Source organism: Microcaecilia unicolor, chromosome 1 (assembly GCF_901765095.1).
Source record: "Microcaecilia unicolor chromosome 1, aMicUni1.1, whole genome shotgun sequence".
In the NCBI taxonomy this organism is placed as follows: domain Eukaryota; kingdom Metazoa; phylum Chordata; class Amphibia; order Gymnophiona; family Siphonopidae; genus Microcaecilia; species Microcaecilia unicolor.
The window spans coordinates 553,586,417-553,609,178 of NC_044031.1; the positions used below are offsets into that span (position 1 = coordinate 553,586,417).

At 46.6% G+C, this 22,762-nt stretch overlaps 1 protein-coding gene across 1 annotated transcript in view; it reads right to left on the minus strand.

Moving 5' to 3' along the window:
• UBR5 (ubiquitin protein ligase E3 component n-recognin 5) overlaps positions 1-22,762 on the minus strand; it is a 651,214-nt gene that overhangs the window by 286,725 nt on the left and 341,727 nt on the right. The window contains 1 exon segment of the mRNA XM_030189847.1: positions 17,307-17,458. Within this exon segment, the coding sequence (XP_030045707.1) occupies positions 17,307-17,458 (152 nt within the window).

A 22,762-nucleotide genomic window follows, 5' to 3' on the forward strand; every position in this document is an offset into this window, starting at 1 on the left:
AGGGTCGGGAGGGGGCAAGGGCGCTCATCAGGAGCGTCCTGTACAGACGGCCTTGCCCCCCCCCCCCCCGCTGCTCCCCACTTTCCGCCGCTCCCCCCACCCCGAAAAAGCAAAATTCTAGCAGCCCCTGCCCCCTCCCCACTTTCCGCCGCTCCCCCCACCCCGAAAAAGCAAACTTCTAGAAGCCCCTGCCCCCCTCCCTTCCTCACTACTCTCTCACCTCAGCTCCGCCTCCCGACATCCTCCATCCGTGCCCCGCCCCCTTTTGGGGTCGTCGCCGCCATTCCCCTCCTCCATCGGGCCCCCCTTCCTCTTACCGGGCCCGTGCAGCGCCTCTCTCCTCTGTCCGAAGGCGCTGCACGGGCAAGAAGAAAGCTGAATCAGCTGATGCCTGCCTTCGCCTAGCTTCGATAGAGCGTCTTTCTCCTCCTGGGCCCGCCCCTGTCTGACGTCAGTAACCTACGTAGGTTACTGACGTCAGACAGGGGCGGGCGCAGCAGAAGAAAGACGCGCCATCGCGAAGGCAGGCATCAGCTGATTCAGCTTTCTTCTTGCCCGTGCAGCGCCTTCGGACAGAGGAGAGAGGCGCTGCACGGGCCCGGTAAGAGGAAGGGGGGCCCGATGGAGGAGGGGAATGGCGGCGACGACCCCAAAAGGGGGCGGGGCACGGATGGAGGATGTCGGGAGGCGGAGCTGAGGTGAGAGAGTAGTGAGGAAGGGAGGGGGGCAGGGGCTTCTAGAAGTTTGCTTTTTCGGGGTGGGGGGAGCGGCGGAAAGTGGGGAGGGGGCAGGGGCTGCTAGAATTTTGCTTTTTTGGGGTGGGGGGAGCGGCGGAAAGTGGGGAGCAGCGGGGGGGGGGGGGGCAAGGCCGTCCGTACAGGACGCTCCTGATGAGCGCCCTTGCCCCCTCCCGATCCTTTTTTTATTTTTATTTTTTTATGTGTTTTCTGAGGTCCTTTGGACCAATCACAGCGCTTTTAGCTCTGCTAATGCGCTGGGATTGGCTCAAAGTTTGTTTATTTTTTCACTTAACACTTTTTCCTGCCACGGAGCTGTCCTAACGAGAGGTCCAGACCTCTCGTTAGTTTTCCTGCCTTTTTCCTGCGTAAAGGCAATCGGAAAAGGTTAGTGCATGTCGTTTCAATGGGGTTTTCACACTAATTGCTCATCTCCATTCCGTTTTCGTTAGCTGCTACTGTCGTCGGAAAATAGGCTTAAGTGCATGGAAAGGATAGGAAATTCTTCCCTGAGGGCTCATTTAACGATGAAAAACGTTTAGTGCATCTACCTCTAAGTGAATACTCTTAAACTTTGGAGGAATGTTGCTGATAAACTAAGACAACATGCAACAGAGAGGGTAAAAGTACACAGAAAAGCAGTCCAGAAAAATAAGCACAAAGGGCTCTCAAGAATGGACAAATGTGCTTTATTGATGACCTAACAAGGGCCGGGTTTCGGTGTGACTAACGCCTGCTTCAGAAGTGAATCCTATAATATAAAAAAAATATAAAATCAAACATTACATTAATTAAAATAAGAAACCTTACATAAATGAAAAAGCTACCAAGAAATGTACTTTGCCCTAAACACACAAATATTAATCAAAGCTATATGTATAGTGATAACCCAAACATGTGAATAAACGTTCTCGGATGTGATGTGATGTTGACACTTAACTGAGATAAGTTTCTTGTTAGTGCCAACATCATATCACATCAGGGAATGTTTGATTTTATATCTGTTTATAATATAGGATTCACCCCTGAAGCAGGCATTAGTCACACTGAAACAAGGCCCATGCCGGGTCATCAATAAAGCTTATTTTTCTGGACTGCTGCTAAGCTAAGAACCAAGCCAAGAGGAAGACAATGAGACTGGCACAAAAGGGTTTTACAATAACTTGTTCCAACAATTGGAAAAAAAAAAGGAATACATACACACTCACAAAAAAAAGATACTTATAAGAACAAGCTTTACTGGAGAGCTGAACTATAACCAAAGGATAACAAGTACATAAATGAATGGAGCAGGTGGGTAATCAGAAGTATTGACCAGAGCCTCAATTAAAAAATCAGGCTGACAAACTATTCCCGCCAAGGCTCCATATGTCCAATATTGTTTCATTACAAATTTTTACATTTTTTTTTTTTAATTCAAGCTTTTATTTGTCTGAACATCAAGACCAAATAGCAATCATTACAGATACAACAACCTTTCCCAAAAGTGTCCCTCCCAGATCTGCTTCACAATCCAACACACAATATATCCCATATTCCCTTCCAATGTGATGTGTTGCTCTCATCCCCTCTTCTACATAGTGTATCCCACCACCTAAATCCCTTCATTCAATTATATCACCAACAGTATTGTGTTCATCAATTTCCTCCATCAGCCTTTTTCACTGGGTGATTTAGAAAATATCCATCATTTATATGGTACCCAAACTTTGTCAAACTATGGTAGTGTACCCCACCTTTAGGATCTGAGCTTTGCTAATCGAAACTATGTTGTTCACCGTCTGTGTGATTCTTTCATTACTAGGTGTTGGTACCTTTTTCTATGCTGCAGACAGTATTTCCTGGGAGGCACAGTAACAAGTAGATTCTTTGACTGAGTGGAAGATCCTGATATGTCATCTCTTTAATCAATTCATGCACCTTCTCCCCATTACAAGGGCATTCATTCTACAGCTCCTCAATATCTCTCCCTAGACCCAACCCCACCCTTTCATTTAAGTCACTCTTATCCGTACCCTTCTCCTCCACCGCCAACTCCACTCTGTCCCTTTCATCTTGCTGCAACATATGCCTGGCGTACACTTCCTGAGTCAGTACGTTATGCTCTGTCTCTGGCCCTATTCAAATCTAAGATAAAAGTCCACCTTTTTGAGACTGCTTTTAATCTGTTCAGTGTCCATATTTGTATAATCATTTCCATAAAAAATATAACTCCCTAATCTCTTCTTTGTCTTGTTTGTGTAAGTTCTGTTGAGCAGTGACCGCCTCTTACATTTTTGTGTACAGCACAGCATATATCTAGTAGTGTTACAGAAAAATATAGTAGTAGTGGCTTATTTTTTTGTGCATTTTCCCTCTGATGTCTATGGTCCTAAAAAAGATGCACTGTGGATATCCTGAAAACCTGACTGGCAAGGGGGTAGTCCAGGACTGACTTGGGAAACACTGGTCTATATGAGCTACATAAGGTTTTGAGGGGCATTTTCGATATGACATCTAATAGCAAACATGGCTATTTTCAAACCAGAAAAACATCTTTCTGTTTTGAAAATGGTCATTTGCTAGACATTTTTGTGCTTGGTGCATCTTTTTAGGACCACAGACATCCAAGGGAAAAATACACAAAAACAAGCCACTAGGATGTTGTCACAACTGTGACTGTTTTCCTTGGCTGTGCTCTCCTCGCCCTCTGGTGGCCAGAACCGGTGGCTGACGTAGACTGTCTTGCTGTCTCCCTACACATTCCAGACTTTCATTACAGTCCAGAAATTCTAGCCCTCCAACTTGGTTTGAAGTTTGGCAGCTAGCCTCACCTGTAGCTGCCTTGTGATTCCTGCAGCTCAGCTGCTGATGGGCTTCTTAACCACCTGGAAACCTGCTGAATTTGCCTTTGTATTGCCTAAGATCTCTGGGTATGTTGGTGTGCTCTGTTGCACTTCTGCCTAGTCTGTTTATTGTCTGAAATCCTTGCCTGGTTCTAGTCTAGTTTTTGTGTAGCTTAGCTTGTACTTTATTGCTTGTTTCCTAGTCTTGTTTCTTATTTGTATTTCTTTGTCTGGTCCTTGGTTAGTCTGTGTGTAGGTTAGCTATTAGCTTTAGTTGCTAGTTCCCTTCTTAGTGGCTGCTTGGCAGCTTTCTGTTCTTGCTCTTTTGTCTATCTGTGTTTTTTCCCTAGTGGCTGTTTGACAGCTTTCAGTCCTTGCTGTTACCTGTCTTTGTGCTCTGCTTAGTGGCTGCTTGGCAGCTTTCAGTTCTGGTCCTTTAGTCTGACCACTTTCTGTCTTGTGTTGTATTGTCTGTGAGTTCTAACCCACTTTCCTGCCTTGCCTCCCATGTTTGTTCCTTTCTCCGCTGTTCCTCAGTCCCTGTTAGTCTGGCTTGCTTCTGAGTCCCATTCCCTGAGTGGGTTCCTGGATCCGGTAAATCCTGCCGGCTGCCCGCATCTAGGGGCTCAACCCCTGGGGAACAGCAGTCAAGTGTAGGTGAAGGCTTGCTCCAGTCCTGTGTTCCAGTCCAAGTGTGTTTAGTCCAGAGTGTTCCTGCTTATTTATCTACATCTGCACCCTGCCTTGTTGTTGTGCTAGCCCAGTGCTGGTTGGGGGGTTTTGCCTGCCACTGCCGCTCTACGGCAGTGGTCCAAGGTCTCACAAATCCAGTGTTTCCGTGAGAAGCCTAACATAATGCAAAGGCCATGAGATCGGCAAGAGCATCCTTCCAGCTGGGCTTCCAGCCTAGGCCTTTTCCCCTGTTGGCAATCTGGGTCACCACCTGGGTTTTGCTCCTGTTTCTCGTGTGAAGTTCGGTTCAAGTTTAATGATAGTTTTTGATCCTTTCATGACACTTTATAAGTATCGTGGAACACTTTTGTCTGATCCAGCTTTGATGAGACTTCCTGAAGCGGCAGCAGAAAAAAAGCGGGTCCGGGAGCTTATGATCGCTGACAACCCAGTTTCTGCCATTGATCCTATGACCCCGCTCTTCGAATACCGCCGCCTACTTGTGTCCCTTCCAGTCCTGCGGAATACTCCAGAGGCTGACGCTGAAAGAAGGCGTCTTAATAATCCCAAGCTCCGGCCTTACCTGCAGTCTAGCCTGAGTTCCAGATCCAGCCAAGAGGCTGAGTCCAGGCCGAGTTCCAGATCCAGCCAAGAGGATGAGTCCACTCCAAGGTCCAGTTCCAGTCAAGATGCTGAGTCCACGAAACAGTGTGACAAGGCGGTGACTATAGCTAGAAGGTTGTTAGGCTGTATGGAGAGAGGTATGACCAGCAGAAGAAAGGGAGTGTTGATGCCCCTGTATAAGTCGTTGGTGAGGCCCCACCTGGAGTACTGTGTTCAGTTTTGGAGGCCGTATCTTGTGAAGGATGTAAAAAGAATTGAAGCGGTGCAAAGAAAAGCTACGAGAATGGTATGGGATTTGCGTTACAAGACATATGAGGAGAGACTTGCTGAACTAAACATGTATACTCTGGAGAAAAGGAGAAACAGGGGTGATATGATACATTCAAATATTTGAAAGGTATTAATCCGCAAACAAACCTTTTCCGGAGATGCGAAGGCGGTAGAACGAGAGGACATGAAATGAAATTGAAGGGGGGCAGACTCAAAAAAAAAATGTCAGGAAGTATTTTTTCACGGAAAGAGTAGTGGATGCTTGGAATGTCCTCCCACGGGAGGTGGTGGAAATGAAAACGGTAATGGAATTCAAACATGCATAGGATAAGCATAAAGGAATCCGGTGCAGAAGGAATGGATCCTCAGGAGCTTAGTCGAGATTGGGTGGCAGAGCCGGTGGTGGGAGGCGGGGCTGGTGGTTGGGAGGCGAGGATAGTGCTGGGCAGACTTATACGGTCTGTGCCAGAGCCGGTGGTGGGAGACGGGACTGGTGGTTGGGAGGCGGGGATAGTGCTGGGCAGACTTATATGGTCTGTGCCAGAGCCGGTGGTGGGAGGCAGGGATAGTGCTGGGCAGACTTATACGGTCTGTGCCAGAGCCGGTGGCGGGGCTGGTGGTTGGGAGGTGGTGATAGTGCTGGGCAGACTTATACAGTCTGTGCCCTGAAGAGCACAGGTACAAATCAAAGTAGGGTATACACAAAAAGTAGCACGTATGAGTTATCTTGTTGGGCAGACTGGATGGACCGTGCAAGTCTTTTTCTGCCATCATCTACTATGTTACTGTGTTACTATGTCCAGTTCCAGCCAAGATGCTGAGTCCAGTCTGAGTCCTTGCCAAGACACTGATTCCAGTCCCGGTTCGGTTCCTGATGCCAGTCCGAGGTCCAGTCCAGTTCCTGAGTCTAGTTTGGGTTCTGCTTCTCAAGTTCCAGATTTGCATGTTACTCTCAGTCTAATAATCTATGTTCATGTTTGGAAACCCATCAGTAGGTTTCACCATAGCTATCCTTGGAAACCTGAATCTCCCGGGGGGGCCTTGAGGAGGAGGTACTGTCATGACTGTGACTGTTTTCCTTGAATGTGCTCCTCGCCCTCTGGTGGCCAGAACCGGTGGCTGCCACAGACTGTCTTGCTGTCTCCCTACACATTCCAGACTTTCATTACAGTCTGGTCCGGTCCAGATATTCTAGCCCTTCGACTTGGCTTGAAGTTTGACAGCTAGCCTCACCCGTAGCTGCCTTGTGATTCCTGCATCTGAAATTCAGCTGCTGATGGGCTTATTAACCACCTGGAAACCTTCTGAGCTTGCCTTTGCATTGCCTAAGGTCTCTGGGTATGTTGGTGTGCTCTGTTGCACTTCTGCCTAGTCTGTTTATTGTCTGAAATCCTTGCCTGGTTCTAGTCTAGTTTTTGTGTAGCTTAGCTTGTACTTTATTGCATGTTTCCTAGTCTTGTTTCTTATTTGTATTTCTTTGTCTGGTCCTTGGTTAGTCTGTGTGTAGGTTAGCTATTAGCTATAGTTGCTAGTTCCCTTCTTAGTGGCTGCTTGGCAGCTTTCTGTTCTTGCTCTTTTGTCTGTCTGTGTTTTTTCCCTAGTGGCTGCTTGGCAGCTTTCAGTCCTTGCTGTTACCTGTCTTTGTGCTCTGCTTAGTGGCTGCTTGGCAGCTTTCAGTTCTGGTCCTTTAGTCTGTCCACTTTCTGTCTTGTGTTGTATTGTTTGTCTGTGAGTTCTAGCCCAGTTTCCTGCCTTGCCTCCCATGTTTTTCCTTTCCCCGCTGCCCCTCAGTCCCTGTTGGTCTGGCTTGCTTCTGAGTCCCATTCCCTGAGTGGGCTCCTGGATCCGGTAAATCCTGCCTGCTGCCTGCACCTAGGGACTCAACCCCTGGGGAACAGCAGTCAAGTGTAGGTGAAGGCTTGCTCCAGTCCTGTGTTCCAGTCAGAGTGTGTTTAGTCCAGAGCGTTCCTGCTTATTTATCTACGTCTGTACCCTGCCTTGTTGTTGTGCTAGCCCAGTGCTGGTTTGGGGGTTTTGCCTGCCACTGCCGCTCTACGACAGTGGTCCAAGGTCTCACAAATCCAGTGTTTCCGTGAGAAGCCTTACAGATATATGGGGGGCCATCATTCTTAGCAGACTAGCCACATAGACATCCCAGCAAAACAGTGGGGTACATTAGGGGGTGCTGCAGTGGACTTCACATAAAAGGTTCCAGGTACACATACACACAGTTAACACAGTAGATGATGGCAGATAAAGACCTGTATAGTCCATCTAGTCTGCCCAACAAGATACTCATAATATAAGATATGATGTGATACTACATACATGATCTTGGATTTGTCCTTGCCATTTTCAGGGCACAGACCAGCGAAGTCTACCTGGCACTGGCTTTGTTCTACAGTTACTGAAGCTGAATCTGTCCAGCCATGATCAGGGCACAGATTATAGAAATCTGCCCAGCACTGGCTTTGCTTTCCAATTACTGCTGTTGCCATCTAATCACCGCTAAGCTTGTTTGGTTCCACTCCTTCTATACAAGATTCCTTTGTGTTTATCCCACGCATTTTTGAATTCCCTTACCATTGTCATCTCTACCACCTCCAGTGGGAGGGCATTTCAGGTATTTACCACTCTCTCCTTGAAAAACTACTTCCACCACCATACCTCTAGAACAGGTTTGTTTGTAAATATCTTTCAAATATTTAAATGTCTGTAACATATCACCCCTGTCTTTCCTTTCCTCCAGGGTATGCAACTCTCCATTACACCCTTACATTGTACGGTGAGCTCTCCAAATCCCACCAAAAACTTACTGTACACCACAAAAAATAGCCCTTATGCCTGCATGAGTCACTTATATGTAGGTACAATAGGTTTTTGGTAGGTTTTGCAGGGCTCACATTTTCCACCACAAGTGTACCCGAGTATGATATGGGTCTGGGTCCCCTTCTCTACAGTCCACTGCACCGACCTCTAGACAACTTCAGGAGGACCTGCTTGCTGCTTTAATAGGACTGGCTATAATATTTGAAGCTGTTATAGACACTGGTATGTACTGTTTCTTTCACATCTTTTGGGGGGGGGGGTGGAAGGGGGATCAGTGTCCACTGGGGAAGAAGGGTGGTTATCTCATCATTTAGAGAACCTTTTTGTGATTTAGGCATGACTAAAACAGGTCTAGACAAAAACATCAAACTTTTAGTCTTGAACATTTTTGCATTGTTTCATTATGGCAGAAAAATGTCCACGTTTTGGGGGCGCCCAAATCCAGTCCCCTACATGCCCGCTTGTGATTTCGACACACTGCAGACTAAAATATCTCAAATCCCAGTTTGTAAATTGCAATTTGGAGTTTTTTTTTGTTTTTTTTTAGAAAACCATCCTTTTCTCTTTTGAAAATGAGCCCCTTTATCTTTCCCTTCTTTAGGGATAGATCAACTGAAGTCAGTTTACTGGAAACAAGTAGTCCTTCCCCCTCTGATACCAAGTTAAACAGCTTAAAGAGGCCATTAGTTTGTTTCATTGTAACCTGCTCAGATGTTACATGTGTGGGCTATACATTTTGTTAAATAAATAAAGTTCAGCTGCATAATAGTTGAAGAACTCAGCAGCCCAGGTGACTTCGTTTTAAACAGCCTCACAGCTTCTAATACTTCTGCATAGGAAACTGGTGCATTTAGTTCTACTCATTCCTGTTCTGATTAGATGCAGAACCCTGTAGCTAATTCAGGGTTCTGCATCTAACAGTGTCTAATGGACCCCTCTAGGATGACTAGATTTTGATAGTATGGTAGAAATACTTCTCCTATTTTGTTTGTATCATTTGTCAAGGTTCCACAATTTCTCTCACTTGTATGATATGATTCTGCAGTCTCCTTTATTTTAGTTTATATGCTAACATTTTGCTTAATTTCCATATTTGAAGTATCCTTGTTTAATTCTCTGCAGCTGATGGGCTATCCTTTCTGCTATAACCGCCCCCCCCCCCCCTCCACACACACACACAGAATCACATTTTCCCACAGTTAGGTTGATTGCCAGCTTGAAATCTCTAACTCTTTATAATCTCCCCTGATAAAGAATCCCATTGTTATGACAATGAATCAGAAAAAGGTAGAATGCTGTGTGTTTGGTGTGTAAATAGTCACCAATGAGATGTTTACACCTGATATGTTTAACCCTTGCCCAGAATGAATGCCCTCCTCATCTCTGTTTATCTTGACTTGCATTTGGATCCAGCAGGAAATAAAGATAGCTCCCCCTCCTTTGTGAGATCTCTACATATTATGGGGCAGTTTTTTTGTCTCAGCAACTGCTCATCCCTTCTCCCTGTAAAGAAGGCTCTTCTTTTGTGGAGAGTTCAATCCTTTTATATTCAAGCTAAGAACTTTAATGCACAATATCCTGCCATAAGTCTGAAATCCATTTAATTTACATCCACACCTTCCATTTTGTTCATAACTCACCACTCATACGTCCCTTCTCCAGATCCAACCCATTACACATGCATAATTCCCAACCCCCTATATCCCAGTTACAAAAGGTCCCCCTCACCTGTTGTCCCTCCCCTCCCCCCAACTATAATACCTGCAGAAGAGTGAAAGCTCCGAATCTGAAAGTCCCCCTTAACTTTAGCCTCAGTCTGTACCCAGCTGTCTAGTATCCCAATTCTAAGCACTTCTCTAAACAGCCCCGTGTTTGTTTCTCCACTGCAGACCCAAAAGACCAAAATAGCACAGTTGGTGGTTATTTTCAGGCTGGTTTTTTCCTGGTTAGTGGCACTGCCCCTATCTGCTTTGCATCTCAGTTTGTCTTCCTTAGTCAATCCATTATGCTGGTGCTGATGGTTCAGCTGTGCTTGGAATATTTGAAAACCTTGGCTCCTTAAGCACTCACCATGCATCTGAACAGTGATGAGCCTTGAGGTTGTTCCTTCAATGGCAAAAGATACGCCAAAACAGAAGGTAAAATTATGTATCATACCTGATAATTTTCTCTCCCTTAATCATAGCCGATCAATCCATAGACTGGTGGGTCGTGTCCATCTACCAGCAGGTGGAGATAGAGAGCAATCTTTTGCCTCCCTATATGTGGTCATGTGCTGCCGGAAATTCCTCAGTATGTCGATATCAAAGCTCCATCCGCAGGACTCAGCACTTACAAGAATTACACCCACAAAGGGAAACTCTGTCCAGCTCACCACCGCCGAAGCGGGGGAGGGGAAATATTCCAGCGCACCACTGCCGGGGTGGTGGGCGGGAAACCACACCCACCGACGCGGGGGGGAACTGGCTTATCCTGCTACCGCAACCGCGGGAGGAGCTGGCTTACCCTAACACCGCCGAAGCGGGAGGGATACAAAGCTACCCTAAAGCCGCACGAAGCGGGAGGGAGCGCCGGCATAATTTAGTTATCAATCCAGCCACCGCCGAAACGGGGGGAGAGGAAGCAGAAGCTCACTGTAACACAAAATCGTTTCAACTCGAAGAAACTTCAATTGGAAGAACTTGAACACGAAGTCCTCGTGAACAGGAACTGAAGACTGAACTTGAACCTGAAATATAACCAGAACACAAACAATACAGATATCTGGGAGGAGCTATGGATTGATCGGCTATGATTAAGGGAAAGAAAATTATCAGGTATGATACATAATTTTATCTTCCCTATCATCAAGCCGATCAATCCACAGACTGGTGGGATGTACCGAAGCAGTACTCACCCAAGGCGGGACATGGAAATCCCTGAACGCAACACTGAAGCTCCAAACTGGGCTTCGGCCCGAGCAGCCACATCCAAACGGTAATGTCTTGAGAAGCTATGAGCCGACGACCAAGTAGCTGCTCTGCAAATCTCTTCCAAGGAGACAGATCTGGACTCCGCCATCGAGGCTGCTTGTGCTCTAGTAGAGTGTGCCTTCAACTGAATAGGCGGAATCTTCCCTGCCGCCACATAAGCTGCCGCGATTGTCTCCTTGACCCAACGTGCCACTGTAGGCTTAGATGCCTGCAGACCCTTACGAGGGCCTGCGAACAGCACGAACAGGTGATCCGACTTCCGGAAATCATTGGTCACTTCCAAGTATCTGATGATGACCCGTCTAACATCCAGGTATTTGAGCGCAGGGTACTCCTCTGGGTAATCCTCCCTACGAAAGGAGGGTAGGCAAAGCTACTGATTCACATGGAATCGAGAAACAATCTTGGGCAGGAAGGAAGGCACTGGGCGAATCGACACTCCTGCCTCAGTGAATCGTAGGAACGGCTCTCTACACAAGAGCGCCTGGAGCTCGGAAACCCTTCTGGCTGAGCTGATAGCCACCAGGAAGACTGCTTTCAACATCAGGTCCCTTCAGCGATGCCCTTGGCAAGGGCTCGAAGGGCAGCTTCTGCAAGGTCCGTAGCACCAGATTGAGATTCCACGTAGGCACTATCGAGTGCAGCGGAGGGCGCAGGTGATTAACTCCTTTGAGAAAGCGCATTACATCTGGCTGTGAAGCCAGGGAAGCCCCCTTCAGACAACTCCTGAAGCAAGCCAGAGCCGCCACCTGGACTTTTAACGAACTGAGCGACAGGCCTTTCTCCAGTCCCTCTTGCAGGAACGCCAACAATGAAGATATTGGAGCAGTGAAGGGCGATACAGAGCCTGCATCACACCATGACGCAAAGGTACGCCAAACCCTGGCGTAAGTGGTAGAAGTAGAGCGCTTCCTCGCTCTCAGCGATGACCTTGTCTGAGAAGCCCTTCTTCCTCAGCTGCTTCCGCTCAAGAGCCAGGCCGTAAGACCAAAGGGGGAGGGATCCTCCATCACCACGGGACCCTGATGCAAGAGGCCCTGCTCCGCTGGCAGCCGCAGAGGGCCGTCCACCGAGAGTCTGATTAAGTCTGCATACCAGGGACGTCTGGGCCAATCCGGACCCACCAGGATCACCCGGCCCAGATGCTTTGCCACCCGGCCTAGCACCCTGCCCATCATGGGCCAGGGCGGGAACACGTAGAGAAGCTCCTGTGCCGGCCACTGCTGGAGAAGAGCATCGACTCCCAGAGATCGAGGGTCCCGTCCTCTGCTGAAAAAACGCGGCACTTGGCAATTGGCTGAGGATGCCATCAGATCCAGGCTCGGCCGGCCCCAGCGCTTCGTGATGTCCAAGAACGCCTGAGCAGACAGTTGCCACTCTCCGGGATCTAAGGTATGGCGACTGAGAAAGTCCGCCTTGACATTCATGACTCCCGCAATGTGGGCCGCCGACAGCTGTTCCAGATTCTCTTCCGCCCACCGGCATAGCTTCATGGCCTCCTTGGCTTGACGGGCGCTGCTAGTACCTCCCTGGCGATTGACATAGGCCACAGCCGTGGCATTGTCTAACAGGAACCGTACAGGCCTCAGCACCAGTACCGGGAGAAACTCTAGAAGTGCCAACCGAATGGCTCGGAGTTCCAGGAGGTTGATGGACCATTTCGTCTCTGCAGACTAGAGCCCCTGCGCTGTCCGTCCCAGGCAGTGGGCTCCCCAGCCCGTCAAGCAGGCATCTGTCATGACAACCCACTCCGGGGTCATAAGAGGCATTCCTGCGGACAGCTTGCCTGGCCTCAGCCACCAACTCAGCGCCTTTCGCACCGCTGGATCCAAAGGAAGGCGTACAGCGTAATCCTCCGAGACTGGCGTCCATCGCCGCAGAAGAGAGTGCTGTAGTGGTCTCATATGAGCCCTGGCCCAGGGCACTACCTCCATCGTGGCCGTCATCGAGCCCAACAGCTGCACATAGTCCCAAGCCCGAGGAGTAGAGGAGGCTAGGAACTGGTCCACCTGGGTCCGAAAGCTTGATGCTCCGGTTGTCCGGCAGGAACACTCTGCCCACTTGGGTGTCGAATCGAACTCCCAGATAACTCCAGGGACTGAGTCGGGCGCAGCTGGCTTTTCTCCCAGTTGATGATCCATCCCAGGGAGCTCAGAAGAGCAATGACCTTGTCTGTAGCTCTCCCGCACTCCGCATAGGAAGGGGCTCGGATCAGCCAGTCGTCCAGATAGGGATGGACTTGCACTCCCTCCTTGCGGAGGTAAGCTGTGATGACCACCATTACTTTGGAGAAGGTCCGCGGAGCTGTAGCCAACCCAAACAGGAGGGCTCTGAACTGGAAGTATCGGCCCAGTACTGCAAAGCGCAGAAAGCGCTGATGAGGCGGCCAGATGGGAATATGTAGGTAAGCTTCCTTGATGTCCAGGGATGCCAGGAATTCTCCTTTTTTCACCGCAGCTATTACGGAGCGGAGAGTCTCCATCCGGAAGTGCCCTATCTTTAAGGCCCGATTGACTCCTTGGCCGCACAGCACCTCCCTTCTTTGGCACCACCGCGCCCAGGCGGAGCAGGTTGTCCAAAGTCTGCTGTACTGCCGCCGCTTTGACTGGAGACTTGCAGGGAGAGTTTACAAACCCGTCTCTTAGGGGCCGGCGGAACTCTAGTTTGTAGTCGTCTCTGATGACTTCCAGAACCCAAGCGTCTGAAGTTAACCTGGTCCACTCGCCCAGAAACTAGGATAGCCGTCCTCCGATCTGCTCTGGGGCATGGACCAGGGCCCCGTCATTGGGTACGAGACACTGGGGGAGGGCCGGAGGAATAACCTCCGGGATGGCGGTCCCTGCGAAAGGAATGCTGCTTGGGGGAGAAGTTCCGCTTGAAAGAAGAGGAGGAAGAGGAGGCCGACTTGCCCGGGCGATACCGACGGGCTTCCTGAAATCGGCCCTTGGAGGGACCAGGGCGAGCACTGCCAACCCGAGTCCTGACCTCCGGCAACCTCTTGCCCTTAGATGTGCCGAGCTCGGTCACGAACTTGTCCAGTTCGTCCCCAAAGAGCAGCTTGCCTTTAAAAGGCAACTTGGCTAGGCGAGATTTTGAGGCATGGTCAGCCGACCAGTGCTTAAGCCACAGCCACCGCCGGGCAGAAACTGTCTGAGCCATACCTTTAGCCGAGGCTCTCAAGACATCATACAGCAAGTCCGCCAAGTAGGCCAGGCCCGACTCCAGGGCTGGCCAGTCCGCCCTCAAGGAAGAATCCGAGGGGGAAGCCCGCTGCAAAACGGTCAGGCATGCCCTGGCCTCATAGGAGCCGCAAACCGAGGCTTGCAAATTCAGGGCGGCCGCCTCAAAGGCCGACCTTAAGGACGCCTCCAATCTCCTGTCCTGAGCGTCCTTCAGGGCAGTGCCACCTTCCACCGGCAGAGCCGTCTTCTTAGTCACCGCAGTGATTAAAGAGTCTACTGTAGGCCAGAGAAAGGCCTCCCGTTCACCCTCAGGCAGAGGGTACAGACGGGACATGGATCTGGCTACCTTAAGGCTCGCTTCAGGGGCATCCCATTGAGCCGAAATTAAAGTCTGCATGGCTTCATGAACGTGGAAGGTTCTGGGTGGGCGCTTAGTTCCCAGCATAATGGCAGAGCCAGCTGAGGCTGAGAGAGGGCCTTCCTCCGGAGAGGAAATTTTCAGAATGCTCATGGCCTGCACTAACAGGTTGGGCAAATCCTCTGAGCGAAAAAGCCTCGCTGCAGAGGGGTCATCCGCTCCGTCCGAGCAGGGATCAGTCTCCTCCACAGAATCCCCTAAGGACCTTTGGGAGAACTCAGATACGCTGCCCTCATCCACATCAGAGGAGACCGAGCCCCTAGGGCCTGGAGATCCACCCGAGGGCGCTTGATCTTGGAAGCCTCATCACCTTTATCAGACAGAGGAGCAGGGGCAGCGTTTTGCATAAGGAAAGCCTGATGCAGCAGTAAAATAAACTCAGGGGAGAAACCCCCCAGTCTGTGCACTTCTGCAGCCTGGGCCACGGCCCTAGAGGCACTTTCAACTTGCACTCCCAAGAGCGGGGAAGAGGCGCGCTGCGCATCTAAAAGGGCATCTGCCGTGACACTCCGTGAAGGAGCCGCGCGGGATGAATGGCGCTTTAATTTCGCCGACTTTATACTGTCGCCCCAGTCAAGGGCGACCATACCATTAACGTCTCCCACCTCAAGGGCGGCCCAAGAAGGAGCCGACCGAGCAACGTGGCCGGCCACAACCGGGAGGGCGGCCAGCGGGGGATGGGTGCCTAAGGCGGGAAAAACTGCCGCACTGGAGGAAAACCCGGGGAACTCTCCCGATTCCGAAAAGGCGCACAAGAAAGGCGTCTCTGCCTTTGAACCCCCCGCTTCCCCGCTAGACGCGCGCAAGCGGTCCGGGGAGCGTCTTTTCGCGCCCTTGCCATCCGATGCCATAGCCACGTGGAGACCGTTCGGGGAACCCCCTGCCCGCTAGGAAAAGGTAAAATTACCTGCTTCTCGCTCCGAGCTGCAACGATTTTGAGTCTCAGTGAGTAGCTGCAACCAAGGACGTCTATTTTTCTGTTTGTTTGTTTTTTTTTTCCTGAAAACGGAGTCAGCGAGAGGGGGGAGAAAAGGAGGGACCTGGCACCACCAGGTTTGCACTCGCTCATGAAGAGCCCTCAATCCCAGGTACTCAACAAAACCTAAACAATTAGGCTTGGAGACCTAGCCAGAGCTGCTGCTGTGCGACCACACACCTGCTAGATAGAGAACATACTGGGGAATTTCCGGCAGCACATGACCACATATAGGGAGGCAAAAGATTGCTCTCTATCTCCACCTGCTGGTAGATGGACACAACCCACCAGTCTAAGGACTGATCGGCTTGATGATAGGAAAAGGTCCACTGTTACTTACCTGCGCCACTCTCAAATTGCAGGTGATCTCTTTGTCGCTGTAATGTAACTAGTACAAAATCCAAAAATAGCTCTATTTTGTTGCTCTCCTACTGAAGGGTGTCTAGCCTCCTAGAAAGTGCAAGAATTTTGTCTTTAACCTCAAGCTCATGGTAGCATGTGATAATGTCTCACGGGTGATTAGATATGTGTGGGTCCAAGGAGCAGTGCCCTCTTTCTTAATTTCTAGCTCACACATCCACCACAGAAATGCCGTCACTTTACACAGGAGACTCAGACCCTTCCCCCCCAAGAGTATATTCTGTCTCCTCGATTGATTTTCCAGGTCTACTATTTTTTGTCTGAGATCACAGTTCTAGAAGTCGGTAAGGCATCACTGGGTCATCTAAAGAAGAACTCTTCTGCCCTGTGCACTTGTCCACCAGATTGAAATGGATGCACACAGTTCAGCTACCAGCCCCTTGAAATCACCTTTTAAACTCTGCACTTAATTTAGCCACTCTTTCAATTCTCTGGAGCATTTTGTCTCCTCTGCTAGCTCCCGTACCTCACTGCACCTTTTCTACTAGCTCATTATCAGCATGATTCCGAGTCAGCATCGTATTTCTCCAATCTTGCACTGTTCACTCCGGGTTATTTTTAATGGACTTATTGGGGCCTCAGCTCCTTGCTGCCATCAGGTTCGATGTCACATCCTCCCTCACAAAATTTTACATTTTTTGAATGCACACAAATACAATCCAATATAAAAACAGCCAAGTACGCTTCACCTAGAATCAGCACAATGTTTCAACATATAACCTGTTTCAGGGTGAGTAAAAGAGTAGCCGTAAACATACCTGGAGTCAACAGTATCTAAACAGCTATCCCCTGTCACCAGTCTTTTCAGCCTGAAGAGGCAGCAACTCCAGGTAAGTTTACAGCTACAATTTTACTTATCTCCTGAAGCAGGCTAATGTCAAACCACAGTGCTAATATGTTGTGAATGGTGCATTTTAAAACTTAAAAAAAAAAAAATTTACAAGGCAGACAAAATTAGAAAAGTGGAGCCATGTTAAGATATGAGATAGTTTGTCAGCCAGATTTTTACTTTTGATTACCCATCAGCTCCTTTCACTTAGGAACAATCCACCTTTGATTATATTTGTTTAAAGTTTTCAAGTGAAGCTTGTGAATATAAATATTTTTGGAGTGTGTTTGTGTGTCTTCCCTTTTTTTTATATGTATTTATTGAGTAAGAAGGTCATTGCCCTATACTTGCATTCTTAAACAATTCAATCAAAATTAAAGAAAAATGCTGTTCAATAAGGCAGAAAATACTTAGGTGCACATTCTTTTACCAATATCATTAATTTCTAATAACTATATGTATTAGACAGAGATCATTACTTGAAAGACACAAATTTGACTGCTCAGATCACATTTCATATATACCTGCATCACAAAGTTTGTTAAAACTTACCAGGATCCATTGCAGGAGGTTCAGGAACCCAGCTGGGAGGGGCAATGGGAGGAGAAACTGGATCCTGATGGTCATTGGAGGATGCTCCAGTTTCATGTCTACCCAAACCAGCTGCTCGTAAAGAACGTCTCATCATCTCCCTCAATCTCAAACTAAAGAAAAACAGATGGAAAAAAGGGTAATTACAATAGAAATGTACTTAGCATTTCATCAATCAAAAGGTTGCTGTCTAAAGGTAATACTTAACCTCTTATTTTTTTTTTTTTTTACACACAGTAGTACATTAGAGGGACTTTCATTAGATTACAAAACAAAGTTACCTACCTGTAGCAGATGTCTGTAAAGGACAACAGGAATTGAATCCTCCATGCATGGGGTGACATCACTGATGGAGTTCAGCATGGGAAACAGTATCCCCAAACTTTTTCTAGAAGCTCTGGGCCATCTCACTGCATATGCATGCCCATTCTCACCTGCTACGGACCTGCGGGGCCTCTTCAGTCTATTACTGGCTAAAGGAAAACAGCTTCTTGGGGAGGTGGGAAAGTTGGGAGGATTCGAGTCCTGCTGACTTGGAGAACACCTACTACAGGCAAGCAAATTCATCTTCTCACAGGTCAAACAGGACTTTGAATCCTAAAGTACGAGACTCCCTAACTACAGGCTGCCTTCAACTGAAGGGGGGGGGGGGGGGGGAAGAAAAAAAAAAGAAAAAGACACAGTGACATTGCAACAGGTACACACCAATATTTTTAGTGGCAAGCCATTTTCTTTTGTTTCTTTTAGGGGGGAAAGCAGGCTGGAACTGAAAGAAAAGAGCGCGGGGGATGAGGTGGGGATGGAGTTGTAATGCCAAATAGATTCTGGAAGACTGTATACCTAAACCTACTGCCGTGTCTAGAATCTTGTTCTAAATAGTAGTGGAATGTAAAAGTATGGACTGATGTTCATGTCGCCACTTTACAAATCTCCTCTATGGTGGCTAATTTCAAATGCGCTACCAACGCAGCCATAACTCTAACATTATGAGCTATAACACAACCCTCTAGAGTCAGCCCAGCCTGGGCAAAAGTGAAGAAAATGCAGCCTACTAGCCAACTGGAAAGTGTGCATCCTGGCAGCCTCCATACTGTTTAAGTCAAAAGAAACAAACAAGTGGGTGGATTTAGTCTGCAATGGTCTTCTTGCTGGCTGTAAAAAACAAATCATCAACTTCAAACTGCCCAAAACATTGCAGCCAGACTTATATTTGGTAAAACTAAATACGAAAGTGCTAAGCCCCTAAGAGAAAATTTACATTGGCTTCCTCTGGTGCATAAAATAATTCACAGTGATGCCCCGACCTACACGTTAGACCTTACTGACCTACCACCCGGGAATGCTAAAAGATCAGCACGCACATTCCTAAATCTTCACTTCCCCAGCTGTAAAGGTCTAAAATATAGAGTAATACATGTGTCCAGCTTTCCATACCTGAGTTCGCAATTGTGGAATTCTCTACCACTTGACCTGAAAATAATACATAACCTAATCAACTTCTGCAAAGCACTGAAGACACATCTCTTTAACATGACATACCATAATGACTCATAATTACAACCGTAATTCTCTATCATTTACTTAACAATCAGATTATTTTCTCCCTATATCGTATTGTCTAATTTTATTATATAATCCATGTTCAATATATGATACCAATTGTTTGTTTTCCCCTTGTTTACCTGATTGTTCATTATATCATCTATGTTCTATATATATTCCAATTGTATCTGTACTCTGAAATGGCATAAGTCATGATGGAAAATTGTAAGCCACATTGAGCCTGCAAATAGGTGGGAAAATGTGGGATACAAATGCAACAGATAAATAGGGGTCCAATACTTTCTTGTAGTCCAAAGTGTGAAATGCACTCTCACTTTTATAGGCAAGTGATTTAGGAGAAAAGGTTGGAAAGGCCTATTGACTGGTTAAGATGGAACCCTGACACAACCTTAGGAAAGTTCTCTGAACTTTAATGCTAAATCTGAGGCTAATAGGTTATTGCTGTTAAAGGAACTAACTGCGACTTCTGATGTGGTATTTATGCTCATTGTTGAAACCTGGCTAGCTGAATCGAACAGCGCTGCAATACCCCATTTATGCCCACCCTACTCATGAAAAGGGTCATTCTTTAGATTTGCCAATGTCTTACACCTAAGCTAACCATTCTGGTTAATTGGCTAGCAGCTCCTTGGTCAGATCATTTTCAATTAGATTTTATTCTGAACATCTGTATGTCCAGACCCTGCTCTAAAAAACTGAAAAGGACAATCATTTCTAGAGGTAAAACTGATAGTGACAACTTAAAAATAGGTCATGCTGACTCCATTACTATGATGGCAAATTCAGACTCTACTATAACTAGTTTTAGATACCATTACACCTACAAAAAATAGAGAAAAATTGTGTCTTACTGATCATTTTTTTTCCTTTAGTCACAGCAGACAAATCTAGAGACTCTGCAACATAGGACAGTATGCTTCTTCGTCAGTCAGCGTTTCTCGTAACAAAGCATAAGAACATAAGAGCAGCCATACTAGGTCAGACCAGTGGTCCATCTAGCCCAGTATCCTGTTTTCCAAACAGTGGCCAAGCAAGGTCACAAGTACCTAGCAGAAACCCAAATTCTGGCAACACTCCATACTACAAATCCCAGGGCAAGCAGTTGCTTCCCATGTCTGTCTCAATAGCAGACTATGGACGTTTCCTCCAGGAATTTGTCCAAACCTTTTTTAAACCCAGATATGCTAACCGCTGTTACCACAATCTCTGGCAGAGAGTTCCAGAGCTTAACTATTCGTTGAGTGAAAAAAATATTTCCTCCTATTTGTTTTAAAAGTATTTCCATGTAACTTCCTCGAGTGTCCCCTAGTCATTGTACTTTTGGAACAAGTAAAAAATTGATTTACTTCTACTTGTTCTACACCACTCAGGATTTTGTAGACCTCAATCATATCTCCCCTCATCTGTCTCTTTTCCAAGCTGAAGAGCCCTAACCTTGAGAGGAGTTCCACCCCCTTAATCATTTTGGTCGACCTTCTTTGAACCTTTTCTAATTCTGCTATATCTTTTTTGAGATATGGCGACCAGAACTGAACACAATACTCTAGGTGCAGACGCACCATGGAGCGATACAAAGGAATTATAGTATTTTTGGTTGTATTCATCATCCCTTTCCTAATAATTCCTAGCATCCTGTTTGGTTTTTTGGCTGCCACCACACACTGAGCAGAAGATTTCAGCGTGTTAGCTACAACTACACCCAGATCATTTTCTTGTGCACTGACCCCTAAGGTGGACCCTAGCATCAGGTAACTATGATTCGGATTATTCTTTCCAATGTGCATCACCTTGCATTTGTCCACATCAAATTTCATCTGGCATTTGGATGCCTAGTCTTCCAATCTCTTAAGGTATTCCTGCAATATTTCACAGTCTGCACGTGTTTTAAGTTTTGTATCATCTGCAAATTTGATCACCTCACTCATTGTTCCGATTTCCATATAATTTATAAATATGTTAAATAGGAAGAAATGCGGGGAGGAGTCAAGATGGCGGCTCGAGCTTGAGGCTCTGTGGAGGCTAACGCTGAGCCCTGTTCAATTATTACCTTTTTCCAATATGCCGCATACAAAGCGAAAAGGTGCAGTGAAGGATGTCTTACCGTCGGCCCAATCACTCCCTCCGGGCCAGCGAACGCTCCTACAGTTTGCCACGAGCACTCCTGTGGATACTGGCATGAGGAAACCCGCTGTTGGATCCGCCGAAGGAGCGGCGTTTCCACTAGGGTCGGAGACATCATTATCCCCGCCAGAGCTTAATCCGCCGCTTTGCCCTGCAGCCCTTCGGATGAGCGATGAGGACTCGATGGGACCGGAAGTCGGTAACCAAAGGGCCTCAGACGGTAGAACTCTTCCCCAGGACGCAGATGGTTCGAACATAGAGCTTCAAGCTCCCCAAGCGGTGACTCTACACTCTATTTGGGCAGCAATTCAACAACTAACAACTACGGTCACAAAAACTTCTCGAGATACAGCATTGCTGGTAAATAAGCTTGATTCTTTAACATTAACCTTAGAAACTCTTAAGACTTTACAATTTGCTCAAAAAAACTGAAATAATATCGCAAAAATCTGTCACGGATGCTTTGATAAAAGACAAAATGAAAACTTCTTTAAAATTGGAACATTTAGAGAACTATAATAGAAGACTAAATTTGAGGTTACTGAATTTTCCTTTTCAAATTGGAGTTACTCCAGTGGATTTTCTTAAAAAATACTTAATGGAAGTTTTGGCTTACCCTCAATCAGCAATACCACCTATTAACAGAGTTTACTATTTGCCAGATAAAATCTCCAACGCGAATCCATGTGATAATAATCAAGGTCCAGAAATAAATTTGAAAGACTTATCAGCATTTCTGGAAGAATCTATTTGAAAGATAACTTGTCGAAGGACTCTATTGATATCTTTTGTTTTCGAGCAAGATCTAAATGCATTATTAAGACTTTACTTCAAGAATGCTACTAAACTTTTTCATGGTCAAAAAATCTGGATTTTTCCAGACGTGATAAAAACTACTCAGGATCGTAGGAGAGCGTTTCTAGCTTACAGAGAAGAGGTTAAAACTATGGGTGCTACCTTTTTGCTGGCTTATCCCTGCAAATGCTGTATCACGTATTTACGGAATAAATATATATTTTTTGAACCAGACCAGCTAAAAAAGTTTATAGATGCTAAAAAGCTATCCAAGTAAATGTGTAGAAGACATTAAGAAAATGGAAAATTGACGGGGGAATATGAGCCAGGCTATTTACTTTTTGTCTATCTTGTTTTATCTCCTTAATTGCTTTATCTCCTCTCCCTCCTTCTGATTGTTGTGGTCTAAGAAAGTACATTATGTTTCATAGTTAATATTTGTTAGGTATATTGAAATACTTATTAGTTTGAGATTATGTTGACTTTTTTCATGGTAATGTTAACCTATGACAATTTTACCGCTGTATTTCCATTTATAAGTTTATCTTGTAAAAATGAAAAATTCAATAAAGAAAAAAAAAAAAAAAAATATGTTAAATAGTACAGGTCCTAGTACAGATCCCTGTGGAATTCCACTGTTCACCTTCCTCCATTGAGAGAAATGATCATTTAAACCTACCCTTTGTTTTCTGTCCAATAACCAATTCCTTATCCACACCAGAACCTTGCCTCCTATCCCATGACTCTAACTCAGGAGTCTCTCATGAGGAACTGTATCAAAAGCTTTCTGAAAATCTAGATACACTACATCAACCAGCTCACCTTTATCTACATGTGTATTCATACCTTCAAAAACATGAAACAAATTGGTGAGGCAAGACTTCCTTCAGCTGAACCCATGCTGACTCTATCTCATTAAATCACGTGTGTTCTGTAAG